The following is a 26735-nucleotide window of genomic DNA, read 5'->3' on the forward strand; positions in this document are numbered from 1 at the left end:
GGCTGAAGCGGGTCATTCCTCCCAGGACCCCACCCGCTCCAGTATGGAATCTCAACGTGGTCCTCACTAGGTTGATGGGCCCGCCTTTTGAGCCTCTACATTCATGTGAGGTTCAGTTCTTGACTTGGAAAGTGGCTTTCCTCGTTGCTATCACGTCTCTGAGACGTGTTAGTGAGCTACAAGCGCTCACAATACAAGAGCCATTTATACAAGTGCATTCAAACAGGGTAGTGCTCCGCACTAACCCTAAGTTCCTTCCAAAGGTGGTGTCACAGTTTCATGTCAATCAAACAATTGAACTGCCCGCATTCTTTCCAAATCCAGAAACAGTAGCAGAAAGAATGCTCCACACGCTAGACGTTAAAAGGGCATTAATGTACTATATTGACAGAACACAACCCTTTAGAAAGACACAGCAACTTTTCGTTGCCTTCTCCGCACAGCACAAAGGCAACCCTATTTCCAAAGCTGGAATAGCCAGGTGGATCGTTAAATGCATTCAGATTTGTTATCAGAAGGCTAAACGCACCTTAACCGTCCCCCCCAGGGCGCACTCCACACGCAAAGTGGGGGCCTCCATGGCATTCCTAGGTAACATTCCTTTGGAAGACATTTGTAGAGCAGCCACGTGGACTACACCACATACATTTACCAAACATTACTGTGTAGATGTGCACTCCAAACAGCAGGCAGCTGTAGGACAGGCTGTTCTCAAAACTCTTTTTCAGACTTCTGCAGCTGGCACGGGCGGCCGCCGTTAATGAGGGGACTGCTATGTATTCTATGCAATAGATATGAATTTAGCAGCCCACATGCCTCGAACTGAATATGCTACTTACCAGTATGCATCTGTTCTTGGCATGTAGGGCTGCTAACATTCATATCGCCCACCCTCCTCCCCGGCGCCTGTAGCAGCTGCAGATTACTTCTTGCATTTCATCACTAGCATGGACATCATTTACACTATCGCGCTCCATCTTTGCCACAATGGCTAAAAACAATCTGGGGATGGAGTCCATGCCCATGCGCACTGTAGTCCAGGGGAGGAGCCACCTATCTCGTGATACTTCGAAAACTCTTCCAGGACAACAATGTGCAATCATCCGGACCCAACACTAGGCGGCGATCTATGCAATAGATATGAATGTTAGCAGCCCTACATGCCAAGAACAGATGCATACTGGTAAGTAGCATATTCATTCCCTCTTTCAGTCAGGATTTAGGCCCGAAGGTTCTACCACCGATAACATCTTAGCACTGGGTTACCGGGCACATCGAGCTAGACAGCTGACGCAACCACCTCTCTTTCGCTGTTTTGTGGAGTGCAGCGCAGCATTTGACCAGGTGGATCGAGGGAAAACTGTGGGAAAACCTAGACTCCTGTAGAATCTCCCGACAGTTACTAAAAGCAATAACAGCACTACATCAGGGAACATGGGTCCACATAAAGACCAGCCGATCTACCGCAACAGCAAAGGTGCTAACCAACAATGGTCTGAAACAAGGCTGCCCCTCTTCCCCCCCTACTTTTAAATCTTTATACAGCAGACCTGGGCAAAGCCCTGGAAGGTGCATGTCTACTAACACCAAAGTTAGGGAAAGTGCAGGTCTAAATTCGCCAGTATGCTGATGACATCTCAATAATGGACCATATGCAGATCGGCCTACAGAAAACCCTTAATGCACTCCACAGGTACAATCAAAAGAATAATCTCATGGTGAACCAGGAGAAGACCAAGATAGTCATCTTTGGGAAGTACCCTGAAAGAAAACTGCCCAATGGCGCCTAGGTGATCAGCAAATTAAAACATGCACAAGTTAACAACTATCTTGACATCAGGCTGGGCAAAACCAGTGGCCCATCTAATGCATCTAAGAAGCAAGGGGGCCGGCATCATTTACAGCTTAAAACATCTAAACCAGCTGTTACATAGTCCAACTGCAGAATCCAACCTGAAAGTCTTAAGAGCCAAACTCGTCCCCTCCCTTAACTGTGGTCATCTAGCATTTCCCGGCACACTCAACAGGTTCCTCACCTATTTCCATATTTCCGCTTACAATAAGGTTCTAATGCTCCCCCGACAGGCCAGGAGAGCTAGAGTAAGACTGGAGCTGGGACTCACTTGTCCAGGTCTCATGTTTAGGGGACACAATAAAATATTACATCAGCACTTCGCATGCCTCAGAACCCTCATTGAAAGCTCAAAACAATATTCGAAGAGGCAGGCTCCCCATGTCCTGCCCAGTTGGCAGCGGCCACAAATCTACTTGAAATATTAGTTCAAAATCTGCAAAACCAGGACATCCCGGTCACAGCCTGGAAAAAGTCAGTGAATGCACAGGTTAAGAAAATTTCATTTGAAAGGGACCTGGAAAGTTTACGCCGCCAACCCAATTTCTCTAAACTGGATACTTCGTATATCCTGGGAAAACCTCAGCCTTATTTTGATCAAGCCTTGACAGTTCAAGCTCGGAAGAGAATGTCATACAGGAGACTTCTTGTGCTACCAATCGTGGACCTCAACCCATCCTTGTCCCGGTGGGATAACTCAATCGCTTGTCGTCTATGTAGCTTCCAATGCCTATCCTGGCTTCACCTACTGTGCTGTTGTCCAAAAATGGCTATTGAGCGACATCGCTTGGTAATCCCAATTTGTAGGACTCCTGGCCTTAGACACTGCATAGAAATCTCAGACCTGTGTTTCTCCGACAACACAGCACAAACGGTGGCCAGACTAGGGAAATTCACTAACTAATTTGGGTCGCTCTTACAAATACTACTAAAACCACCAGCAGCAACTAGCTGGCCGCCAAGTGAGAGCTACAACGATTTAATGGCCTGCACAGCAAAGAAGGAAACCCAATCGACCAAGACTAGAAGACCAACAGTGCACGTCAAACTCGCCAACTCACGCATCCTGTACCGAAAATACCCGCAAACGCGGTTTTAAAAAAAATATATATATATATACTTTTATTTGTTAAATAACCCATATAAGGCAGAGCTCTGTACCCCAGACACTTCTGAATAATACATTGACATCATTAGGACTTTTACAGAAACTTCATCAAGGAGAAATGGAAAGCAATGCAAAGAAGCAACAAAAAAAAGAACATAACTACCCCCCCGTCACACTAAAATCTTCCCTAGAGCAGCACATTGATAGAAGAAGCACCCACACCAAGAAATGCAGCACATTTTTATACATAGTTGTATCTTGCTCCCACAAGAAAAATAAAAAAAGGGGGAAATCAAGCAAAGTCAGGTAGCCCGGCCACAGAGACTGGCTTGAACTGTAGACCTCGATAGTCCGCCCATCTCTTCCAAATTTTATATTGTTTTTACGGGCACCCCCTAGATGTGAAAATGAGGATCTCGAAACCCATTCACAAATCTAGGCCATTCTTCCATGCAGTCAGAGAGGGCGCCGCCGGTGCTTTCCATGACTTTGCAATGTCTCTTTTGGCTAAAGTAAACCCCAGTAACATAAGATGACGTTTGTAGATGTTACCTCCCCCCCCTTCTATAATGTGTAAGATTACCAGCTTCGGGAGCGGGGAAGGTCCCAGCCCAATTCCTCCTAGAGGCAAGCCATAAACCCTCTCCAAAATCATGCCAGGGCAGAACAATGCCAAACTGTGTGCATTGGAGATCCCTCTTCCTGCACGCACCTACGACACTCAGGGGAGGCCACCAACCCCGCCTATCACACTCGAACTCTGGTGAAATATACCCGATGAAAGTTCTTGAACTGGATAAGGAGCAGGCGCAGGCACACCGCACAAACGCTGTTTTTACTCACAATTAATGCATTAATCTACTGGGTTAAAGGGGCCACTCAAGGTATGGGAAAATTACGTCCATAGATGCGGTTAGTTTCCCTATGCACTAGCACTTTAGATTCAGCCTGGACTGCTGCTTTTATGATTGCATAGATTTTAGCGAACCCAGATATCCCAGCTAGAACACACACATTGGGTACAAACTTAAAATCTTAATTTTATCCTTTTTTTCATTTTTCTTACCCAATTCATGAAAATGAAACACATTTTAACGATTTTAACTAATTGAACAAATAAAGAACCACTTAGTTACTGGCTAGTACAGTGCGCCTTTGCATAGCTCTGTCACTATGTACCATCTAATGGAGTGTACAGATTAGTTTCTGTATATCTAATAGTGTTGCTGTTAGTTTGTACCAGCGAATGCTGTATACGGACTAGTACTGTCTACCTTGGAGTAGCTCTGTGACTCCGTACAATCTGATAAAGTGTACTGACTATTACAGGATACATTCTAATAGCTCTGTCAATCTGTACCATATATTAGGAGTGTACTGACTAGTACTCTATACATTTTATTAGCTCTGTCACCCCTTACCATCTACTGCAGTGTACTGACTAGTACGGTATACCTTGGAGTAGCTCTGTCTCTCTACCATCTAATGCAGTGTATCCAAACTAATACTGAATTCTTTCTAGTAGCTCTTTGAATCTGTACTGGTGATAAAAGACTGGCTCAGGCCAGTCGGTGACCACACTAAGGATTGGGAGGTTACAGGGGGCCCTTCAAAGAGGTCCTCTGTGTCCACTCTTTAATGAATCTGACTGGAATCGTTGCAGGTTTATTATGCTGAGATGTTTGGTACTAAACATCACATATTTCAGCGAATCCATCTTGGAGCTGGGGAACTTGTAAGGAAGAGTCCTCAGCCCATGTACTTACTATAGCTTCCCTGGTAACGTACAAGATCCAGGAATCAACAAGGATATTGCAGGGACATACCTGCTCATGCTGATATGCCCTCAGAGATATAGTGCACCCTGCCTCAGGGCTAAGGCCAGCTAGAGGAGGGGGGTCTCACGTATATGACATGCAGTGTCTATGGGCATGGCACACAAGGATGTGTGCCATGTTGACTCCTCAGTTTTGTCTGCACCAAGATACGCTTGTGTGCTTGGTGAGGGGTCCCATAGGATGGCACAATTCGTGTTGCACCCCTTAGGGACCCTCTGTAACCACAAAGCCCTTGATACCACAGGTACGTTTTTACAACAACTTGTATGTGAGCTAAAGGGGTGCCAATTGTCGAAACTAAAGGTACAGTTTAGGGAAGGAGATTGGCACGGGGGACCTGGTTAGCAGGGACCATGTGCACTTCCAGTTGAAATTGCATCATTTTCCAGGCCAAAAGGGGGGGCTAACTATATCCGAAAGAGGCACTTTCCTACACTTGGAGTAGGTCTGTCACCCTGTACTATCTAATGCAGTGAACTTACTATTACAGCATGCCTTGGAGTAGCTCTGTCACTCTGTACCATTGGAGGTAGTGTATTTACTAGTACTGCATACCTTATAGTAAGTCTGTCACTCTGTACCATCTAATGCTGTGTACTGACTCGTACTGTCTACCTTCTAGTAACTATCACTCCTTATCATCCTGCCCTGTCACTCTTTATCATCTAACCTGGTCACCCCGTACCTTCTAATGCAGTGTACTTATTGGCACAGTATACGTTCTAGTATCTGCTTCTCTGTGCCATCTGATGCAGTGTACTGCATAGTACAGTGCCCGATCAGCTGTAGTGTTTGTGTAGTACAGTCTAGCACTGTGTTGTGTAGTGTTGCACACTGCATGGTGCAGTGTAGTATATAGGAGAATGTCCTGTCTATATAGTACAGTGTGGTGTTTGGTGTAGGGTGCGCTTTAGATAAATGCGTGCTTTAGAGTAGTGAGCAGTCTAGTGCTGCGTGCTTTAGTGTAGTGAGCAGTCTAGTGCTGTGCGCTTTAGTGTAGTGAGCTGTCTAGTGCTGTGCGCTTTAGTGTAGTGAGCTGTCTAGTGCTGCGTGCTTTAGTGTAGTGATCAGTCTAGTGCCTTGCACTCTAGCGCCGCGTGCTCCTTCCAGATGTGGTGTAAATTAATCGTTTGTAAAACCGAAGCAGTAATTACTGCCTTTCTTTGTGTCATTAAAACTCTAATTATGAATCTCTTCTCTGCAGTGACGGTGACTCTGGATCCTGACACAGCTCATCCACAGCTCCTCCTGTCTGAGGGGGGGAGACGAGTGAGAGGGACGTTCACAGCACAGACCCTGCCGGACACCCCCAAGAGATTCACCCGCTTCCCCTGTGTGCTGGGGAGCGAGGGGTTCACCTCCGGCAGACATTACTGGGAGGTGCAGCTGCTGCAGGAGGGGGCAGGGTGGCATGTGGGGGTCGCAGCAGAGTCTGTGAACATGAAGGGACGCTTCACACTGTCACCTGAGGGGGGAGTCTGGGCTGTGCATGTGTATAATGGTCACTACAAGGCTCTCGCCTCTCGAGAGACCTCTCTGTCCCCACGTGAGAAGCCCCATAAGCTGGGGGTGTATCTGGACTACGAGGGGGGGCAGCTGTCCCTGTACAATGCTGACTCCATGGAGCTTCTCTACTCCTTCCTGCAGGCCCCCTTCACACAGAGGCTCTTCCCGTACTTTTATCTCTGGACAGGAGCGGATCTGAGGCTGGTGTGAGTGCTGCAGCCCCTCATCCTTGTGCCCTGCCCCCCCCCTTCCCTGCAGTGATAAAATGTGACCAGGAGCACAAGCAGAGATGCTTTTCAATAATAAAATGCTCCCTTTGGGGATAAGTCTCTTAGGAGGGGGTAGTAATTCAAGTGTCTAGAAAAGGTTTCTTTCATGTAGATTTATTCATGTATAGATGTCAGCCCACCCGATGTGAAGAGCCCTCCCCTCACCGGATGATCCCCAGTTTAAACTCCAACATGCCAAAGAATCTTCTTCACAATTGTGGTATTTTAGTTACCAGCATCTTGGTAACATGAGGTCTCCTGTTCTAGAATGGAATGGGGTGTGGCAGCAACAGTTGGAAGGTTGTTCGTTTGTGTGAGGACTCCATGCAACTGCTCCTAATAAATGCCTATCACCCCAATACCTGCTTGTGTCCCCTTCTACAAACTGGCGACGACCCGGAGCCTGTAATTTCATTCCCATTCTGGACGCCCTGGATGCCTGCAGCATTGAGCGATGGGAGCAAGCAGTATTGTGAACGTCCTTGGCGTGGTGTAGCAGGGCGGCTAGACGCAGGAAAAGTTCAGTCTGCATCATTGAAGGAGTGCAAGTCCTGTGTGAAGGCTTGTGCAGCTAAAGGGTGCATGCTCGTGCTGGGTGCACGTGGCGCTGAACTGCTGCCTCCGTAGTGCAGTCTGCGGGCGAGTCAATGATGCACGTGCTGCGTGCGCACGCACGGTCCATTATTGCATCAGGATCTTGGGAAGGCCAGGAGCTGAGGAGGCCGCGTCGGTAGCTGAATCGCCAGTAAAGGAATGTGCATCGTCACTGATTCGCACTTTGTGAACTACAACCAGCACGTTTTGAAAAGTGTGTGCACTTTGTTGGTGATTCGCACACCATGGGGCTGAGAGACATATGCTAAAGTGCGCGTCACAGTGATTCGCACACCTTATGACTGCATAATTTCAGTGCCCTATTTAGATTCCAGCATACGGCTAGTGCGCATCCATGGTGACTCGCACACCTTAGTATATGTTATATGGTAACTGGATTACATAGAATAACTGGATTACATATAATAACTTGATTTTTTGAGTCATTGGGGAACATTAACACTCTCATTCCTCTGCTCTGCTATGGTATTAGGTAGAAGTAAGTGTGTGGTTGGGAATCACTGTGCAGGTTGCATAGCAGAAGGAGTATTGTATTGCATTTAGTTGTAAGCGGGCAGTTCTTGCTCCTAATAAATACCTATCACCAATACCTGTATGTGTCATCTTCTGTAACAATGATGCTCCAACATGTTGCCATGACAATCAGAAGCCTCATGTGAAACTGACCCCTGCATATCTCTTCTTTATACAATTTTTTTTACAAGCCCAGAAAAAACTTGCCATGTGAATCACACACCAAATGTTATGAAAGATATGATAAAGTCTCTGCAGAATTCAAAAAATGTGTATTTCTTTGACATGCAGAGCTTTTACATTAATAGGTCACATTATTGCGCTGCACTGAGAAGTACTTATTAAAAGTGATTGTTTGTATACAGTACCTTAGAAACCATTCCAGCCCCCGCTTCTGCGACAGTGCTATTATTGGTGAACTAAGAGACAAGACAGTTGTCAAATGAACCCTGTATGCAACCCAGATTCAGGGCAGCTTCAGGACTGTGCAACTGGTGCAGCCGCACCTGTGCTGACTTGGGAGAGGCTGTGTTCTGAAATAACTTTTTATTTTAAATGCACCTGCGGTTTCCTTGTGCTCAGCAGGTTTCAGGCAACAATAAGAATGCCAAGATAAAGGCAGGTGATTAATGTTCCTGCTGGAGAGATGGAAGTTTTGTCTTGTCACAGTTTTGACTCCTCATAAAGTAGCGCAGAGGGTTAATATGCCGGCTGCAAAGAACGTGTACATGCAGATCACAGGACGGTAATCCTCATTGGTTTGTGTAACATTTCCTATAGACTGATTTACACACATAAGATTGATTGTCTCTATGAAGTGTGTGTGATGTAAAGTGCTCGGACACCCTAGGGTTGGCATGAGGAGCGCTATAAAATAAGAGCAATGCGTGTGAGACCGGGGCTGTGTAGAGAGGAGTGGCTGTGTTGGAAGGTGGCAGTAAGGCAGTCTTTAGAGAAGGCAGTCATGGGGGGAGGGGCACCAAAAACCGCTATCTCTATATTACAAGAGCGCAAAGTGCTTGATGCTGCACGTCCTCCTCATTACAAGTGAGAAGTCATTGCATTCTTTGTAAAAGAAGGTAGAGACACAGCATCACATTTAAACTGATTGAATGTGATCCTAGCGCTGCTTTTGTTCTATTCCCTGTTAGGCCCATGTAGAAAAGTGGCTTCTTGCCTCCACAGTCCTGCCTTTTCCATAATAACATTTCCAGTGCTGACCTTTTGCACAGTTACGCGTGTGGCAAATGTCGGTTAGTTTCTCTGAAACTAATCCTATTTATTATGCATGAGGCATCTTATAACCCTATCTTAATCCTCTGTACATGACGTACAAGAATTACCATCCAATGTACACATGTCATCACTATCTTCATCCACAAGCGGCAGGGCTGTGTGCCCGCGGATGAAGACAGCGATGTTTATGGAAGCAACAGAATCACCACAGCCAGAATAATCCTTGAGCACAGACTGTCACCTTTTCAGAGCTGCCAAGCATCTCCATGTCAAGGGCTCCACCATCAGGCGCCTCTGACTGTTTAGGCAACAATGAGGCTCATTCTGAGACTTTGTTAAACTTCAATCCCAGCATGCAAAGTTCACAGCTGATAGGTGCACCCGAGTCATGTGACACCTTCAGCCAACGTCATATCTGCATATTACTCACCAGGACTTTGCATGGTAGGATTTTTTGACAATAGCAAAACCTAAAAAAGAATACTAGATGTCCCACAATGCACTTTGCTTTCCTAAGGAGAATACTGATTACCACAGAGATATAGTCCTAGCAGTGATGATTGGCCTGAGCACAGCAAGGATTCAGGTAAGACATGAAGACAAAGGAAGCCCTGGCACTCTGGGCCCTAGACTCAGTCTGATTGCATCATCACTGTGTCTTTCTCAGCATCCCCATCCTCAGTGATGCTCATAAATCCTCTTGACTGCGCTGTCCATATCACTCAGCGACGAACTAGTAGTACTGTGTACGTTATAAATGTAATTACTCATTCACTTGTTAAAAGATCTCAAGTTGTCACCAGGGAGGTGATTGAATGAATACAAGTATTAAGTCCAAAGTTCAGGCAGAGGCATCTTAGCCCAAATTAAGTCACAGGAAGTGGAGAATAGAAGAAAGGTGAAAGGACTTATTAAGCAAGCATTAGCACTGGCAATGGGTCACTGATGCCTGTAGACCCAATAATTCACCATACATGCACTCTGCTGCAATTCTTGGCACTCAAGCATCCATCCATCAATCCACAGACTCATCCTTCCATTCACCCTATTACACAACCACAAAAAAGACACACAAACTCAAGAACATACACAAGATAAATTAAAAGAATACAAGTAGAAAAAAGAAAACACTGCCTTCTATATACGGTGGCTTATCTTTGTAATAGCAAAACTAAACATAGCAGCGGGTGTCCATCTTGCAAAGGTATTGTAAATAGTATTTCCTTGTTTTAAAGTTTATGCGTGGCTGTCATATTTAGAACCGATACATTGGCCACATTGGAATGTTAAAATAATGATCTAGTGTAGTCGGTATCATTCCGTAATGAACTGGTTTCGAGAAGGTGGCCGCGTGGAATGCGGCGCGCTGCAGATAAAATGAGCGGCAAACAAGCAACTTGTTAGCACTGCCCGAAGAGCTGTAATGTCCTCTTAAACAATGAAATGAAAAGAGAGGAAGCAAAGAAGTGAAGGTTAAACCATAAAAGGAGAAAATTCTAAACTAAAGGACTGAAACCAGCCCTGATACTGACGGGCACTCATTTCCAGGCGGATGTGTACACATGATTAAAAAAATACCATCAGTCACAGGGCAAAAGAGCCAATGACAGAAACCTGCCAATCCATTACCCCATGCAGTACACTGTCATGGATGGAAGCAGAGTCTAAATGACAGACAGCCCAGCGGCAGAACAGAGCTGATCTAATGTATCCATATGGATATATATTTATATAAATGGATGTATTATTTAATGACTTTTTATTGTAAGATCCTGTCAGACATCTAAGAAGAGATTATAGCAAGAATTGTTACAGTGCAAATCTTCTCTCCCTAGCGTTTGTCAGAGGCAGTAACCAGCAGCAAAATCATCCCTGTAAAGTTAATCTGACATATTGATTGTCAAAATACCTGTCTGTAGCTTTAATACAGAGAAATGGCAATCCACTCTTAAATGCCTTTTGAATTCAATGTATGCTTTGTACAATCAGTATGTCGGGCCTACTGCATTAATCTTAACTTTTCATAATACACAGATAATACCTGTGGTGGGCAATTTTTTTTTACCTAGTGAACCAATCAGGCCAATCGCTGTTATCAATGAATTATCACCATAACCAACTGAGGCCTCCTTCAGAGCAGAAGCTTTCCCACCAGGCAACCATCGGACGTACAGTCATAAAATGACATCCTAAGCTCCAAAGAGAACCTGATAAGGATTATTCTTAAAGTGCATGTCTTCTATCGCCACCGTTTGTCCATGTAAATCACTTACACAAGCCCTTGCCTACTACAGTAACCTCTGAATTACATTTAACAAGTACTTGCCTACAGGCTTGAGCACAATGTAATAACAATCCATCCTTAAAAGCCTATTGTCTTTAACTGATGCTTTCTACAATAAGTAGGTCAGTCCTACTGGCTTTCTCATAACACTATCTCAGAAAATGGGAAACCCAATAGACCCTTGGAGGCTTGGGCAATCAAGTGAGCAGGTAAAGTGTGTCTACAAGGAATTTGTTCAAATATATATTTTTGACGCTTACAAAATTACATTCAGGTAAGCTCTATGAAAGTCTGTTAATTAATCAATGAATCGATCATTTGAGTAAGGATATAAAAGTTAGAGAACAGATAAGCGAAACATGGGTGTGTATGTTCAAAAAATCTGATTTTTGTTTATATTGATTACAAATCATTGGTTATCAAGGGTACGAAAATGAAAATCAACACAATGTAGCCAGAAGAAAAAATTACACAGGATTAGATAGTCTTCATGGTTCCAATTGTAAACACCTTTTCGCAAAATATTTGTTGGCAAACTGAAAAGTTTACACAAAGCCAAAATTGCCTGTGGTACAGTCATTCGGAAAATAGATGTAATAGCAGACCGAAATGTCAAGCCAAAGCTGAAAATCCATGTAGGTTAATGACAGCCCTCCTCCAGTCTGTGATGCTGGCAGAGAAAAACACCATAAATTATCTAGTTATCTAAGACACTTAAATAGCATTACAGCGTCATGTGTGTACCCCTGAAAGTTCAAGTCTAGGCAGATGGTAAACAAACAAAATGATTACTCATCCTTGATCTCCCCAAACGGGCCCACACTCCCGCGCCCCCCCCCCCTGCCCCCCCCCCCCCCCCAAAGTCAAGAAGCTCCACTGGCTCCCCATTCAGAAGGGATGCTAATTCAAGATGCTGATCCACACCCACAATGACCTTCACATCCAAGGACCAATGTACATCAGCCACTGCATGAACTTCCACCACCCTCCAGACACCTGTGCTCCCATCTCTCTCCCTCTCACACACCTCCTGCATCCGCCAAAGCAACAGTGGAGGATGCTCCTTCTCCTAACTCACTGCCGTAAACAGCCTTCACCCTGATTGCCAAACCACACGCTGCAGTTACAATGCAGCCGTTACAATGAATGTATCTTTACCACACACCACGCATATTGTTAAAATGACATGCCTTAGGGAAAGCGGTGTTGGACTGTAAAGTCCAACGCTTTCCCTACTGTTGCGCAGACTGGAGTTGTAATAGTAAATTATACCGCTCCAAAGTCCAGAATTTTCCCTAAGTATGCCGCTGTAATGAAATGCATGGTAAAGGAATGTGTGGCAAAGACGCATTTGTTGTAAAGGCTGCGGAGTAATGGCATGGGTGCTAAAGCATGGCTTGTTCTGCCTTACAACCCCTCACTGCTATTCCTGGAACAACGTACTCTTTCACTTCGGAAAAAGAAGAAATTATTTTATTTGATTTGTTAAAATCATAAATTGGTGGAACATACCACCATGTGGTACACAACAACATGTAGAGTAAAACAAGCCTCCCACGTGCTGGGCAGCATTGCACAAATATACATGAGTAAAAACAGGAAAAGCACTTTAAAAAGGCGAGACATGCCCACGTGTGCAGGACAGCATTACGCAGGTGTACATGCTAAGTAAAAACCAGAAAACATTTTTAAAAAGGGGAAGGATGGCCCTCACATTAGAAGATTGGGGCCAACCAACGACTGTTATAACAAGGATGCAGCACGCGTTTGAACTTGTGCTTCATTAAGTGTGTCTGTCCCCCCTGTCACAAATAAAGTGCTTAAAGTGACTTAGAATAAAAGGGAGAGGAGGCTGCAAGGAGCATCAAGAAACATCTGGGTCCGGCTGCAAAATGTCCATGTTCCTGTTTTGCTGCAGCCTTTTTTTCGAGCTCTTGAGCTGCAAATGTCAGGAATTTAGTCGTTTTGCAGGAAAGTTGGATCGAAGACCCCATGAGGCATTTTATCACAGCCGCTCTGCAGGTCCTGACTTGTGTTTCCCTTAAAATTGGCCTCAGGGGGATCTTCCTTAAATTGTGTAAGGCCTGGCAGATACATAATAGGTGTAATAGCGACTCGTCTCCCTTGTCACAGTATCGACAATCCAGAGATGGCCAAGTACGTAACCATTTTGGGGTGAGGTCTTTGATCGGAACCACCTCATTCTCAGTAAACTTAGTTTCCTCTTACAGTGATCTCTGAAGCATTCTTGTAAATAGGATTGTTGTTTCAGTTGTTTGTACGTTGGCATCACAATCCAGGCATGACTTTTGCCAGCCACTAATGCTTTATCTGTTTGCAACAATGTTTGTTTAATGGATTTGTTAGTAATTTGTTTAAAAGCGAGGTATGACATTGGTGAAGGCCAAGTTTCCTCCAGATTTAGCGATAGAAGCGCTTGCCTAAGAGTCTTACATATGGAATTGGTCTGCCTAACCTGTTTTTCGACCTCCTCCAAACAGTGATGGGCTAGCGTGTTGTCTTCAGCAACCCTCATTCGCCAGTAATATTTGGCCAAGACACCTTCTCTGGCCTGTATCTGGTTTGTTAATCCGTATTCCAGGTGTATTTGCACTTGGGAAATATGACGCGGAATTAAGAACAGTTTTTTTAACTATCTTGATTGGGCGAGATTTAGCATTTTAGAATCCTTGGTGTTCGTTTCCGAGCCATATGTAATAGAGGGCAGACATTTTGCTGCTACCACCTTTAGTAGGTGACTGGTTGAGCTTCCACTTCGTTTTTTTTCTGTATGGTTTTGAAGGCGATTGTAGTTATTTGGGTTTAGCTTTACCAAGGTCTAAATGATGTTTGTAGTTGAATGGCGATCTAGTAGAACACCCAAGTATTTATATTCATCCACCTGTTTTAGAGTACAGGAATTTATCCTCCAAACAAATTTTGATTGTTTTTTACGAGTGCTGGAGAAGCATAGGACATTGGATTTTTTGAAGTTTATTGTTAAATGAGCATTTGGGATATACAGCACGAGTTGTGAAATCAGCCGTTGTAAGCCAAGTGGAGTTTGAGAAAGAAGCACGATATGGTCCGCATATTGCGCTCGCTATAGATGTTTTTCCCAATTTCAGTGTGTCACCGTGGATTATACGTAGGTTGCTCTCTAGGTCGGCAGTATAGATTTGAATAGGCTTGGAGCCAACACACATCCTTGCTGTTACCCATTTATTGTTGGAAATTTCTTTGTTAGGCGCTGACCGTCCCTTTTTTTAATTTGTACACAGGTATGCGAATACAAGTTAATGATTGCTCCCAATAGGTTAGGGGGCACCCCAAGCTTTAATTTTGGCACATAGTTTGGCACTTGGCACCTTATCAAAAGCTCCTTTAAGATCTAGAAAGCATGTATAGAGGATGTTAGAGTTGTCAAAAGCCAGAAGAGTTAGTGCTGATGAATTTTTTAGGGTGCCCATGTGAGCCCTGAATCCTGTTTGTGTCTTTGGAATAAGGTTTTGCTCTTGACCCAGGTCTACCAGTAGGTTGGATGCATAGATCTTGGCCTCAACGTCTATTAGGGCTATTAACCTATAATTGTTTGGGTCTGAGCTTGTCCCTGATTTGTGAATTGGTTAAAGGATGCTACCCCTCCAGGAATCAGGGATATTCCCGGTCCTTCAGCTGTTGCAAAACAAGGGAGATAAGAAGCTGGACCAAAACATGGGATTTGCCTTAACAAAGCGTTCTGTAGGCCGTTTGGTCCGGGAGCCCCGTCTGATCTCAAGTGGTTTATTGTGGTCAAAACCTGCTTTGGAGTTATCTAGTATTTCATCTATTTGCTCCAGAATAGCCAGCTCGCTTCTGATGGAGCAAGGTGATGGACAATATTTTGTTCAAACTTGCAAAGTTAAACTTCCATAATAAGTATAACTGAACTAACGAGCATGTGGTGAAATTATTAATCAACTTAGTTTTAAAATGCATCTATTGAAATACACGTGGGACTAACATATGTGCTATATGTTGCAAATGCGAAGAGAATAATAAACTAATCTTGTCTATTGTCTTTGTCAGTATTAAATGCGGCTGTTTAACTAATGGCATGTGCCTATTTATGTGCTTATGTCATGTCTTTTCTGTGACAAAAGCTCGTGGAGAATCCTTGCGGTCCAAAAGAAGAAGGTAGATATAAATGCTGCTTTGTGTGCTAAGCTAGGTAACATAAATTAACGGGTTTTTAATTAGCAAAGGGGGTGGGTATCAGAATGGGTCTCAATTCTTTAATTAATTGATGTCTTGTGTTTGTTTAAATAATAGTTTCCGAGAGAGGCTAAAGGCCTGCAAAGAAATGGCTGTGGTCGTGAAATTTGTCCAGAGTGGAGCCTTGTATTTGCACGAAGTGGAAACCTTTACCACGTTGTTGATTTTGACCGAAAATACAATCTATTAACTGTGCTGAACGTGCTCTTGGAGAAAAAGGCTCAAGGACAGGATACTAGGCGACATTGCCAAGGTTAGGAAGTCGTGGACTGTATCTTGAAAGAAAAAGTAACACTTTTGAGGAAGCCAAATGACGCGAAAGCAAAGGACAATAGGGCTTATGAAAAAGCCTGGATTTGGTAAAGAAACGGAGATGATCTAATGTGGACTGACATAAGACAGCCAATTAGAAGATCGGAATTCTCAGAAAGTATACAATTGTAGAAAGATTAGCAAGTTAGAAAGGTATAAAACCTGACCTCATGGGCAGGAGGGTGCTCCTCACTTTCCGGGTCCTGATTGACGTGACATGCTATCGGACTTCTTGCTCACGTAAGGACAGCAGACTTAATTGATTTTTCCTTTCTAGGTGACGTGAGAATTGACAGGGAAATAGATTTAGGAAATGGAAACTGTTATTAACTAATATTCATGTTTTCTGATTATGCTTTTTAAATGTCAGTCTAATTGATCATTCCTATTAAAAATGCTGATTTCCTTTTTGCAAATAAAATAAAGATTTACTATTGAAAATGCTCTTTCTTTGAAGTATAAAGATAATAAATATTAGATTTGAAAAGAAAAGCTGGTCTTGTTTATTCATGGTCTAGTTGCCATCAGTTGATCCATTTGCCTTAGTGACTTAATTAAAATGATATATGTTTAAAAACCATGGTAAGAAATGATAAACTGCAGTTGTATATAAACATGTAAATAGTTTGTGAATAGTTCTGATTAATTAGGTCATATGATTCAGTCGCTCAAAAATTGTCTCGTTGGTTTATGGGCCTGTGTTAATGATTCATGATTAATGGTGAGTATTGTGGTGTTGGGTAGTGTTGGTGAGACAGTTTTTCATTCGGAGCGCTGGATCAATAACTTGGTAGCAGAGTTACGGTTACTATGGTAACTGACATGCTGCATGGTAATTACATAGGATTCATGACTAAAACATGTTAAGTTTGTTTGGTTGTTATATGTAGTTGTCGAAAGGTTTTTTCCAGTAGTGTGAAAATTCCTGGTTTGCCGGCAAAAGTGTAGTGTAACAGGTGAAGTTGCACAGTGCATTTGTTCTGTTTCAAAATAGTGGTATTATATATCACTAGTGTTGTGGACGTACAGCACAAGTTAGGGATTTTAGGTGTACAAGGTAGAATGTATAGTGAGGATTGTCTATGAAATCTTAGCTTTCGAGTATAGGGACAGGTGTCCTGTTCTAAAGCTCACTGTGAAAAGAGTAGTAGAATTAATCCAAGCTTGAGTGAAGGGTAAGGAAGCGTCGTCTATCTTACTGGCGAGTGAGGTTTTCTATGGTGGGTTAAAGTCCTACTTAGATTCATGTATGTATGGTTAGGGATTTTTTTCCGTTTAGATGCGTGTAAATGATTTTGTAATTACGATCGAGTCAAACTTTAAATTGTCACTATATGTGCATTCAGAGAGAAACGAGTTCGTTATTACTTGTTAGAGGGGTAGAGTAGTCTTACTTTATCAACGAATCTAACTATTCTGTGAGAATAGCGTCGTCTATTTCACGCAAAAGAATACTTGAATGACTGTAAAAGCTATCACTTTATTTTAGTGAGACAGACAAATGGTTTATTTTTGTGGAGTTACTAACTGAATTCCATTGAAAAGATTTGTAAAAAATGGCACTGTGAAAATATTTTGTAAAGCAAGTGTCAGAGCGGAGCGAGGAACAGAGAAGCTGCAGCGGCAGTATACGTAATTAGTGTCGCGCTGTGATTGGCTAACATACGTCACAGTATTCGCGCACTGATTGGCTCATGTGACTAGACAGGCTTACAGCTGATTGGCTCTTCCTGAAAAGCAGTAATTCTATTGGTTGAGCAAAATAGTGACGAAGCTTTACCTGATTGGCTTGTTGGTGAGTTTCGCACACGGATTGATTAGTGTTCCGGAATAACAACTTTCTTGTTGTGAAGTAGTTACGATCTATTCCGAAGTAAGCGGAATTGTTTTTAAACATGGATTATTATTACATGAAAGAGAAAAAGAAGCTTTCATGGTTTCAGAAATTGAAAAATAAAATTAAACCTGACAAGAAAATTGAAACGCGAGGTGGAAGGTTACTTCATAAGTACAAAACACCTGAAGCTTATATGTTAGGTGAATATGGTTATCATACTTGTCTTTGGATGGAGAATTGGATGGAATATACCAAAAATGATGGTGTATTAGCATGGCCGGAAGACAGATCATTTAACATTCAGGTTTTGAAAAACTTAAGAGAAAAGATGATGACTCTTGTACCAAAGCCTAGACCTACTCAATTTGAGGCTTTAGCTGAATGTGAGTATAAAATGTTTGAATTAGAACGAGAAAGCAGAGGTGTAATAAGAGGTACTAAACTGGATATTAATAGGGAAACGCATGAGGATAGAATGCGTCGATGGAGACGTGCAGACATGTGTGATGGTTTATACCCAGCAAGAATGATGATTACTGAGGTGCCAGGTTAAAAGAGTGCTCAAAAGAAAAATAATAATGAAGAAAGTGAATTAGAAGATCCGGTTTTAGAAGAGATTTATATTACAAAACCGAAACCGCCACCTTACCAACCATTCATAAAAGGGGGGTGGTGATGGACAGAGCATCTGAATTAAACAGAACACTCATACCCAGTCAAAAGATCAGGGCTTGACCCATCACCGTTTTTTAGCTCACTGCACCATCCCACCTCAGAACCCGGCTATATGCAAATTAGTCTGTCCCTGGCCCAGTGCATCATGGGAACAGGGCAGACCAAACTACCAAGCCAATTCTTTACTGGAAAGGAAACAAGCTTCCGGGGACCGGTTTCTGGCATTACAGCCGTCTTCGGCCCGGCTTGCTTGAATCCTGATGGTGCAGTGAGCAAGGGACTCATGTCTGAGCATACCCTGCCACTCCTATAGTGGCCAAAACGATTCATAAAACAACCAGTTTGTTCATGGTCTTCCCCAAGAATCCCAGTTACACCAAGAATTTTCCCAAGTGCTCTTCCAAAAGAAATTATTGATGCGACATCCCCTAGGTCAAATCTGAATAATGAAAAAACACCTGAAAGAGTAGAAACAAGATCTAATTCCAGCATATCAGGAGAAAATAGAAATGATGCTGAAACCCCAGTACAGAGAAATGAAACCCCGAGAAATGTATCGAGAACAGAAAGATGTGAGGAAATACCAAATACTTCAGAATATTTCCGATCACAAGATGAATTAATACAGCAGTTAACTAAAAGCATGGAAGCAGTAACCTTACCAGTAACGATTGGACCTGTTCTTCCTGTATTTGATCAAAGTGAAGTTAGACATTCAGCTTTGACTGTTCCATTAAATGCGGAAATTCAAAAAGTGGCTGAAAATTTTTACTCCGATTTATCAGAAATTCACCGAGAGAAAACAATGATGCCCGATTTAACCTTTAATCAAAGTTTGTCATGTAAAACTCCATCTGGTTCAGAACCTGATTCTGGAACTCCAGAAAAGAGCATAAATAAAATAGATTTAACAAATACCCCACAAACCCCAGAATTTAAATTACTTGATGTTGCAAAGTTGAAAGCAGACTTGGAAGAATTAATTATTGGTACAATTGGAACTGACAGTTTGAAGCTATATCCGGATGATGAATTATTATTTATTTGTAAAAGTATTCAATGGAAAACAAAAACTAAGTATGATCAATTGGAGGAAATGGCTGCTGAATTAGAAGTAGATTTGAGTAGACAGAAAAATTTATAGAAACATTATAGGGTGGATTTTTCTGAAAAAGACATTGAAAACATGAATACCACAGGAAGAATTATTCATATAAAAGATTTAATTGTGTTTCTAAAAAGACTGGGTGAATTAAGTAAATGGAGAGTAAAATGGACAAAGAAAAGAGGAAGACAGAGGAGAAAGAGGAGAAGTAGCAAATGAGTTTCCAATGAGAGAAATACCGGGAGGAGGGTATGTGCATGTCCCATGGACAAGACAAGACATTTTACTGTTCACAAATGATTTCCCTCGGCTGAGAGAAAAACCTGTAGAATGGTATCGACAAGTAGACAGATTTGTTAAGGTTTCAAAAGTTCTGTGGGTTGATCTCGATGGATTCTTTGACATAGTTGTCCCATCAGATCTATGGACAGAATGTAAAATTTCTATAGATTGGCCTAAAGAAGAACCCGCTCGAGATAAGGTAACAGGTGCTCCTTCAGCAGATGTTATGAATCTGTATGAAAAAGTAATTGTGTGGTTGAAAAACAAGATTCCCCCAAAAGAAGTCGATTGGGTTAAAATAGATAGAACAAACCAAGAGCCTAAAGAATCAGTACATTCATTTTATGAAAGATTATTGTTAGTATTTAAACAATACAATGGTTATGAAAAATTGAGTTAAAAGGATATGAGCCATTTCATATACAGATTTGTTTAAGGCTTAAGACCTGAAATTGGTGAAAGGATAAGATCTGGAATAGTTGGCTGGCAATCGCATACAGTAGATGATATTTTGAGAAAAGCAAAATACTGTAGTGATGAATTAGATGCTAAGCAAAAGAAGCTAAAAGAAAAAGCTATGTGGGCACAGGTGAAAGTGGCTGAACAACAAATAGCAACACTAGAAAATAAAAACATTAATCGGAATCAGGGAAACTTTAAAGGTAAATATAATAAGCCAAGATTGATGGGGAATATTGAAGAGTTAAAGCAGAAACTCCCATGTTTTAATTGCAGCGAAATTGGACACTGGAAGCGCGAATGTAAGAATCCGCCCAGAAATTTTAAAAATGCATCATTAAATCCACAGATGCAGAATGAGATAAATCAGCAGCAACCGCTACAGCGACAGGTAGTGAATCAGCAAAGTCAAATACCACAACCGCCACTTCCAAACTGTGTAAATGTGCAGAGATACAGTACAGAAACAGGATTCTGCGGAGGTGAACAGGTAAACAGATCACCAAGAGTGAATGTGTCAAATGTTTCTCAACAGTATTGGTTGAAAGAAAATGGAGGGAGTGATTCTGAGGATTACTTATGACGGTGCCTGAGAGAGGAGGAAGAGTGTGTGCTTGGAGCCACTCTTGAGGTAGATCAGTCTGGTCCATTTGTAAATGGTAAAGTGAATGATGTAGAAATCACTTTTCTAGTGGATACAGGTGCTACCCGTTCTACTGTTAGATCAGTGGAAATAGAAAACCTACCTCTCTCTGGGGACACTATCCAAGTAGTAGGTGTAGCTAACCAACAAATTAAAACAGATTTAACAGAACCAGTTAAAATTGAAATTGGTAAATTTAGGGACAAGCATAGATTTGTAGTTTGTGACCGCAGTCCTGTAAACTTGTTAGGAAGGGCCATCCTTTGCAAGATGAACTGTAAAATATATTGCTCACCGGATGGTATTGAGCTCCAAACTCAAGAGGAAGATGGGCTTTACAAGCTAACAATGTTAATGGTTGAAGCAGAAGAAAATAAATTATTCCCTGTATTTGATACAAGTAATCTACCTGAAGAATTAAAAGAGACAGTCAATGCTAACATTTGGGATTTCACTGGAGATGAAATGGGTTTGATGAAAAATGTAGACCCAGTTAAAATATCAGTAAAACAAGGAGCAGATTATCCAAACATTCCTCAGTATAAAATGAAAGCAGAAGTTATTGAAGGTGTCACACCTGTAATTGACAAATTCATAAAACAAGGTGTTCTATAAGAAATTGAGAGCAGTCCATGTAATTCACCGATTATGGGAATCAAAAAGCCAAACAGAACTTTCAGAATTGTTCAAGACCTGAGAAAGGTTAATCAAATAGTTGTTCCATGTTGCCCTGTTGTACAAACCCAGCAGTAATTTTATATCAGATTCCGCATGATGCAGAATGTTCTACAGTTATAGACTTATGTAACGCATTTTTTTACTGTTCCATTGCATCCAGAGAGCCAACAAATGTTTGCGTTCCGGTTCAAAGAGCACATATTAGCATGGTGTCGCATCCCTCAAGGGTATACTGAAAGTCCATCCATTTTTAATCAGTTGCTAAAGAAATCCTTGGAAGATCTAGATTTACCTGGAAAATCAACATTAGTGCAGCATATTGATGATCTCCTTGTGGCTGCAAAAACAAGAGATAATTGTTTAACAGATACCATTACTCTTTTGAATCATTTGGCAGATGAGGGACATAAAGTGTCTCCTGCAAAATTACAGTTTTGCAGACAAGAAGTAAAATATCTTGGTCACAGAATTGCAAAAGGAATCAGACTAGTGACAACTGAGAGAATAAAAATGATTCAGGCAATAAAACCTCCAAAGACACAAAAACAGGTCAGGATGTTTCTAGGGATGGTAGGTTATTGTCGCCAATGGATTCGTGGATTCTCAGTAATTGCAAAGCCTTTGCAGAGACTGACAAAAGCAGACATAAAAGACACGATTACCCTAACAGAAACTGAGTTAGAAGCTTTTGAACAGTTAAAGAAAAGTTTGTGGGAAGCTCCAGCATTAGGAATGTCAGACTACGAAAAGGAATTTGAGCTATATTGCAGTGAAAGGGAAGGATGTGCATTATCAGTTTTAATTCAAAGACATGGAAGACTGAGAAAGCCAATAGCATATTTCTCAGCTGTTCTTGATCCTGTTGCAAAAGCATTACCAGGTTGCTTAAAAGCAGTGGCTGCAACAAGTGTAAGTTTGGAACAAAGTGAAGGAATAATTATGGGATTCCCTGTAAAGGGACATGTACCACATTCAGTTGAAATTCTTCTCACTAGAAGCAAAACACAGCATTTGACAAATAATAGGATAACAAAATATGAAAAGGTTATTCTTGGATCAGACAATGTATCGATTGCAAGATGTGTGAATTTAAATCCTTCCACATTATTGCCTGATGGTACTGTAACAGAAATCAGAAATGAAAATGATATTGATCATGAATGCTTAGATGTAATGGAATATTGCACAAAACCTAGGCAGGATATTAAAGATGTCCCATTAGCTGAATCAGATTATGTCCTATTTGTTGATGGTTCATGCTTAAGAACAGATGAAGGTGTTCTGAATGCAGCATACTCTAAGCACAGTTGCAGATGTATTTGAAGCCTCTTGTCTCAAAGGAATTCGTTCAGCTCAAGTAGAAGAATTGATTGCTTTGATTCGTGCATGTGAAAGAGGAAGAGAACAAAAAGTTACCATAATGACTGATAGTCAGTATGGATATGGCGTCGTCCATGACTATGGCCAGCTCTGGTCTCAAAGAGGTTATTTAACTTCTGCGGGAACTCCAATCAGAAACGCAAAATTAATCAAGAGGTTAATAGATCGAATTCAGCTTCCAGAGAAAATTGCTGTTGTAAAGTGCACAGCTCACAGGAAGGGAGACGATTACATGACTAAAGGAAATGCATATGCTGACACAATTGCAAAATTTGGTGCAAAGAATAATATGTCTATTAATCGGGAAAGAGACAATGAACATGTTTTGAACTCACTTATGCTAACATCTGTAGTTGAGACATGGCAAGGAGTAAAAGATTTACAAGATGAGGCAGATGATGAGGAAAAAGACACATGGTTGAGAGCAGGTTGCAGACAGAGAGAAGAAGATGAGATTTGGGTTTACAAAGATGACAGACCAGTAATGCCAGATAGCATGATTGCTGACATGGCTCGAATGTATCATGGTCCAGGACATTTAGGTAGAGATTCAATGATCAGGTTGTTTAGACAGACATGGTCCAATCCAAAATTTAGAATAATTGCTTTTTGTCAGAGGTGCTTAGTCTGCCAGCAGATCAATCCTAACAGAAAAACAGTTGTGAGCATGGGAACCATAGGACGGTAGGGTGGTCCTTTTACTAGATTACAGATGGATTTCATTGACATGCCACCCCTTAACAAGCTAAAATATGTCTTGGTGATAATCTGTCTGTTTTCAAGATGGGTGGAAGTGTTCCCAACACGTCACAATGATTCAGTTACTGTGGCAAAGGTGCTTTTGAGAGAAATCATACCAAGGTATGGATTTCCAGTGACGGTCGAGACTGATCGTGGAACACATTTTGAAAACAGATTATTAAAATTGATTTGTGAAGCACTGAACATAAAACAAAAGCTGCATTGTGCTTACAGACCAGAAGCATCAGGTGTTGTTGAGCAAGTGAATGGCACAATAAAAAATAGAATAGCTAAAATGTGTTTAGCTACAGGAATGAAGTGGACTGATGCACTTCCACTTGTTTTAATGTCCTTGAGAAGTACTCCAGATAGAAAAACAGGTTTGAGCCCCCACAAAATCCTCGTGGGTAGAGTCGTGAGACAAGCATTTGTTCCAGTTGATAAACTATTGAGCATTAATGATAGCGTCATAATGGAATACTGCAATAATCTATCTGACGTGGTGACTTCTATGTTCCATCAGGTGGGAACTGAAGTGATAACCAAAGAGAAAGAACAGGCTCATGATCTATTACCAGGAGACTGGGTGAGAACAAAAGTACACCGAAGAAGAAATTGCTTAGTACCCAGGTGGCAGAAGGCAAGACAGGTAATACTTGTCACAACAAATGCAGTAAAGTGTAGAGGATTGAAGAGATGGATTCATGCTAGTCACACCATTCGTGTCCCAGCTCCTGAAAATCCTCACGAAGGTGATACTACAGATGATTCAGATTCTGAACAGGAACCTGAAAGAAATCCAGATCCTGAAGATCGACAAGAAGGTCGACATCTGGAAAATTCAAATGCGAATGAGGCATTGAATGAAGAAAATGAAGAGATTTTGATACAAGACTCTGAAAATGATGATCTGTTAAATCAAGAAGCAGAAAAGGAGTCTGAACAAGAAGTGATTCAAGATCAGGAGAGTATTGAAAAGCAGATTGGAAGCTCTGGAAGAGGGAACGAAAATTCTGAAACTGGTGGTCTGGAAGTAATTGAAGAAGAAGACGAAATTCTAAGTACCAGCTATAAGGATGATGTTCCTAACAGATTGAAACTGCCGAGTAAAGAAATACCTGAATCTAGAGCTGATATCACAGAAAGCGAATCAGATGAAAGGGATGATGAATCCAGAGTGAAAAGTTCAAGGAAAAGAGCTTGGAGAGTAGAGTGTAATCTGACTGAACCAAAGAAGAAATTATCAAGAAAAGGAGATAATTGGCCAGATGAAAATGAGGGCCTAAAATTCAAAATAGCAAAAGAACAGGTTAATGAGGGCTCAAGTCAAAGGAGTGGAGACTTTGATAAGAAAACTCAAGCAGGAAAGAAAATAGAAGTGATTAGCAGTAGAGCAAAAAGAGTGATAAGGCCAAACCAAAAGTATAAGTCACCTGAGTGGACTTATATAATTATCCCACCAGTAGTGGAAGTGAATAGTAGTAGCCAAGAAGATTTAGATGATACAAGTGATAATGATTGATTTTGCTCTGACACAAGGTTGAAGAAACTGTGTTAGGTGACACAAGGTCGAAGAAATTGTGTTAGCTGGATTAAACACATTGATGTAAGACATAAGGTCGAAGAAAAACTGTTAGAAAGTAGAGTTTTCTTTAGAAAAATTAAAATTAAAAAGAGGGGTGTGTATATTTAGTAATTTTTACATTTAAATTTTTTTTAAAGGCTCTTGTTTCAAAGTAAAGATGCCTTCTACTAATACCAATTCGAGATGTTCGATACTTAGAAGATGTTGCAAATTGTCTTCAATATGTGTAGTCCTAATAATTTTGGTATGGTTAATTTTAACTGTCATTTTTCCTTTTGGAATTGATAAAGAAATGTACAAAACTAACATGACTAGTAAAGTTGTGGTTAAACAAGATAACCATGATTCAGTGGGTAAGACTAGTAAAATATTTGAGCATAAACCAGTGATTCACCAAGATAGATCTGTAGGAGATTTTTCTAGTAATACCTTTTCAAGACTTTTATCTGAATATGTTAAGGTGATGGATGTGAAAGATTGCTACATTTGTGTGAAATTACCTACTTCTGTTTCAGAAAGCGTTACCTACAATATGCTTCCTCTTACTTATGGTATCACTTGTAGTGTAATAGCTAGTTTGTTTTATCAAACATGTCGTTTAGAGTATTACTACTCTAACTTTGATGAAATTTTTGCAAATTTAAAAGTTGATAACAGCCTGAATAAATTGAAACATGCTAAACAGATGAGGGAATTTTTCATAGTCACTAATGAACTTACTTATGAGTATGCTTTTAGAAATAATTTAACTTGTAAATTGAGAACGGAGGAAAAATCTTTCTTAAACATGATCGAAGAGAGAAGGGCAATTTACAAGCGAAATGAAATGTTGAAACAAACAAAATCTAAGTTTTGGCAGATTGAGGATGAAAAGCTCAATGGTAGAAATGAGAATGTTGCGATTCACATAGATAAACCTGTTAGTGGAAAGCTTTGTATAAGAAGAGATAATATGTTATTTGATAATTACTTTGTTGGTGCTAGTCAATGTGAAGATACTTATCGTATCTTAGGGGGATGGGGATTTAAAGGAGGCAAAGATCCAATTTTTCCTGGAATTTATTTTGTGTGTGGGAACATAGCTTATTTCAGTCTCCCAGACCACTGGTATGGGACTTGCTATATTGGTTTAGTTTTTCCAATTTTTTTTCATGTAGATAGAAATGCAAAAGGCTCATTTGAAATCAGCAATCATCTGAGTAGATTCAGAAGGGAAAACTTTTCAGAAATATTGGGTGATATATTTGGTGCATTAATACCTATGGTAGGAATAACCCTGAATGCAAACAAAATTAGAAAAATGTCTACAATTGTTGATAGGTTGTCAACTGATACTGCTAGTGGTTTTCAATTAGTAAATACAGAACTTATTGCCATGAGAACGCTGGTAAAGCAGAACCGTCTTGCATTAGACATTCTGCTTGCAAAAGAAGGAGGAGTTTGTGGAATTTTACATGTCCAGCATTGCTGTACATATATTCCAGACAAGAGTCAGAATATAGAGTTGTATATCAAGAATATAACAGAATTACATGCTGAAATTGAACCTTTAGAAGAAGAAGA

The 26735-nt window shown here is 41.2% G+C and overlaps 1 protein-coding gene across 1 annotated transcript in view; it reads left to right on the forward strand.

Moving 5' to 3' along the window:
- LOC144754219 (E3 ubiquitin-protein ligase TRIM39-like) overlaps window positions 1-7775 on the forward strand; it is a 180732-nt gene extending 172957 nt beyond the window's left edge. Inside the window, exon 6 of the mRNA XM_078641806.1 lies at window positions 6003-7775. Coding sequence (XP_078497932.1) covers window positions 6003-6514 — 512 coding nt within the window. The 3' untranslated portion in view covers window positions 6515-7775. The remainder of the gene's footprint in view (window positions 1-6002) is intronic.
- Window positions 7776-26735: the final 18960 nt, after the last annotated feature.

Source organism: Lissotriton helveticus, chromosome 5_1 (genome assembly GCF_964261635.1).
Source record: "Lissotriton helveticus chromosome 5_1, aLisHel1.1, whole genome shotgun sequence".
In the NCBI taxonomy this organism is placed as follows: Eukaryota; Metazoa; Chordata; class Amphibia; order Caudata; family Salamandridae; genus Lissotriton; species Lissotriton helveticus.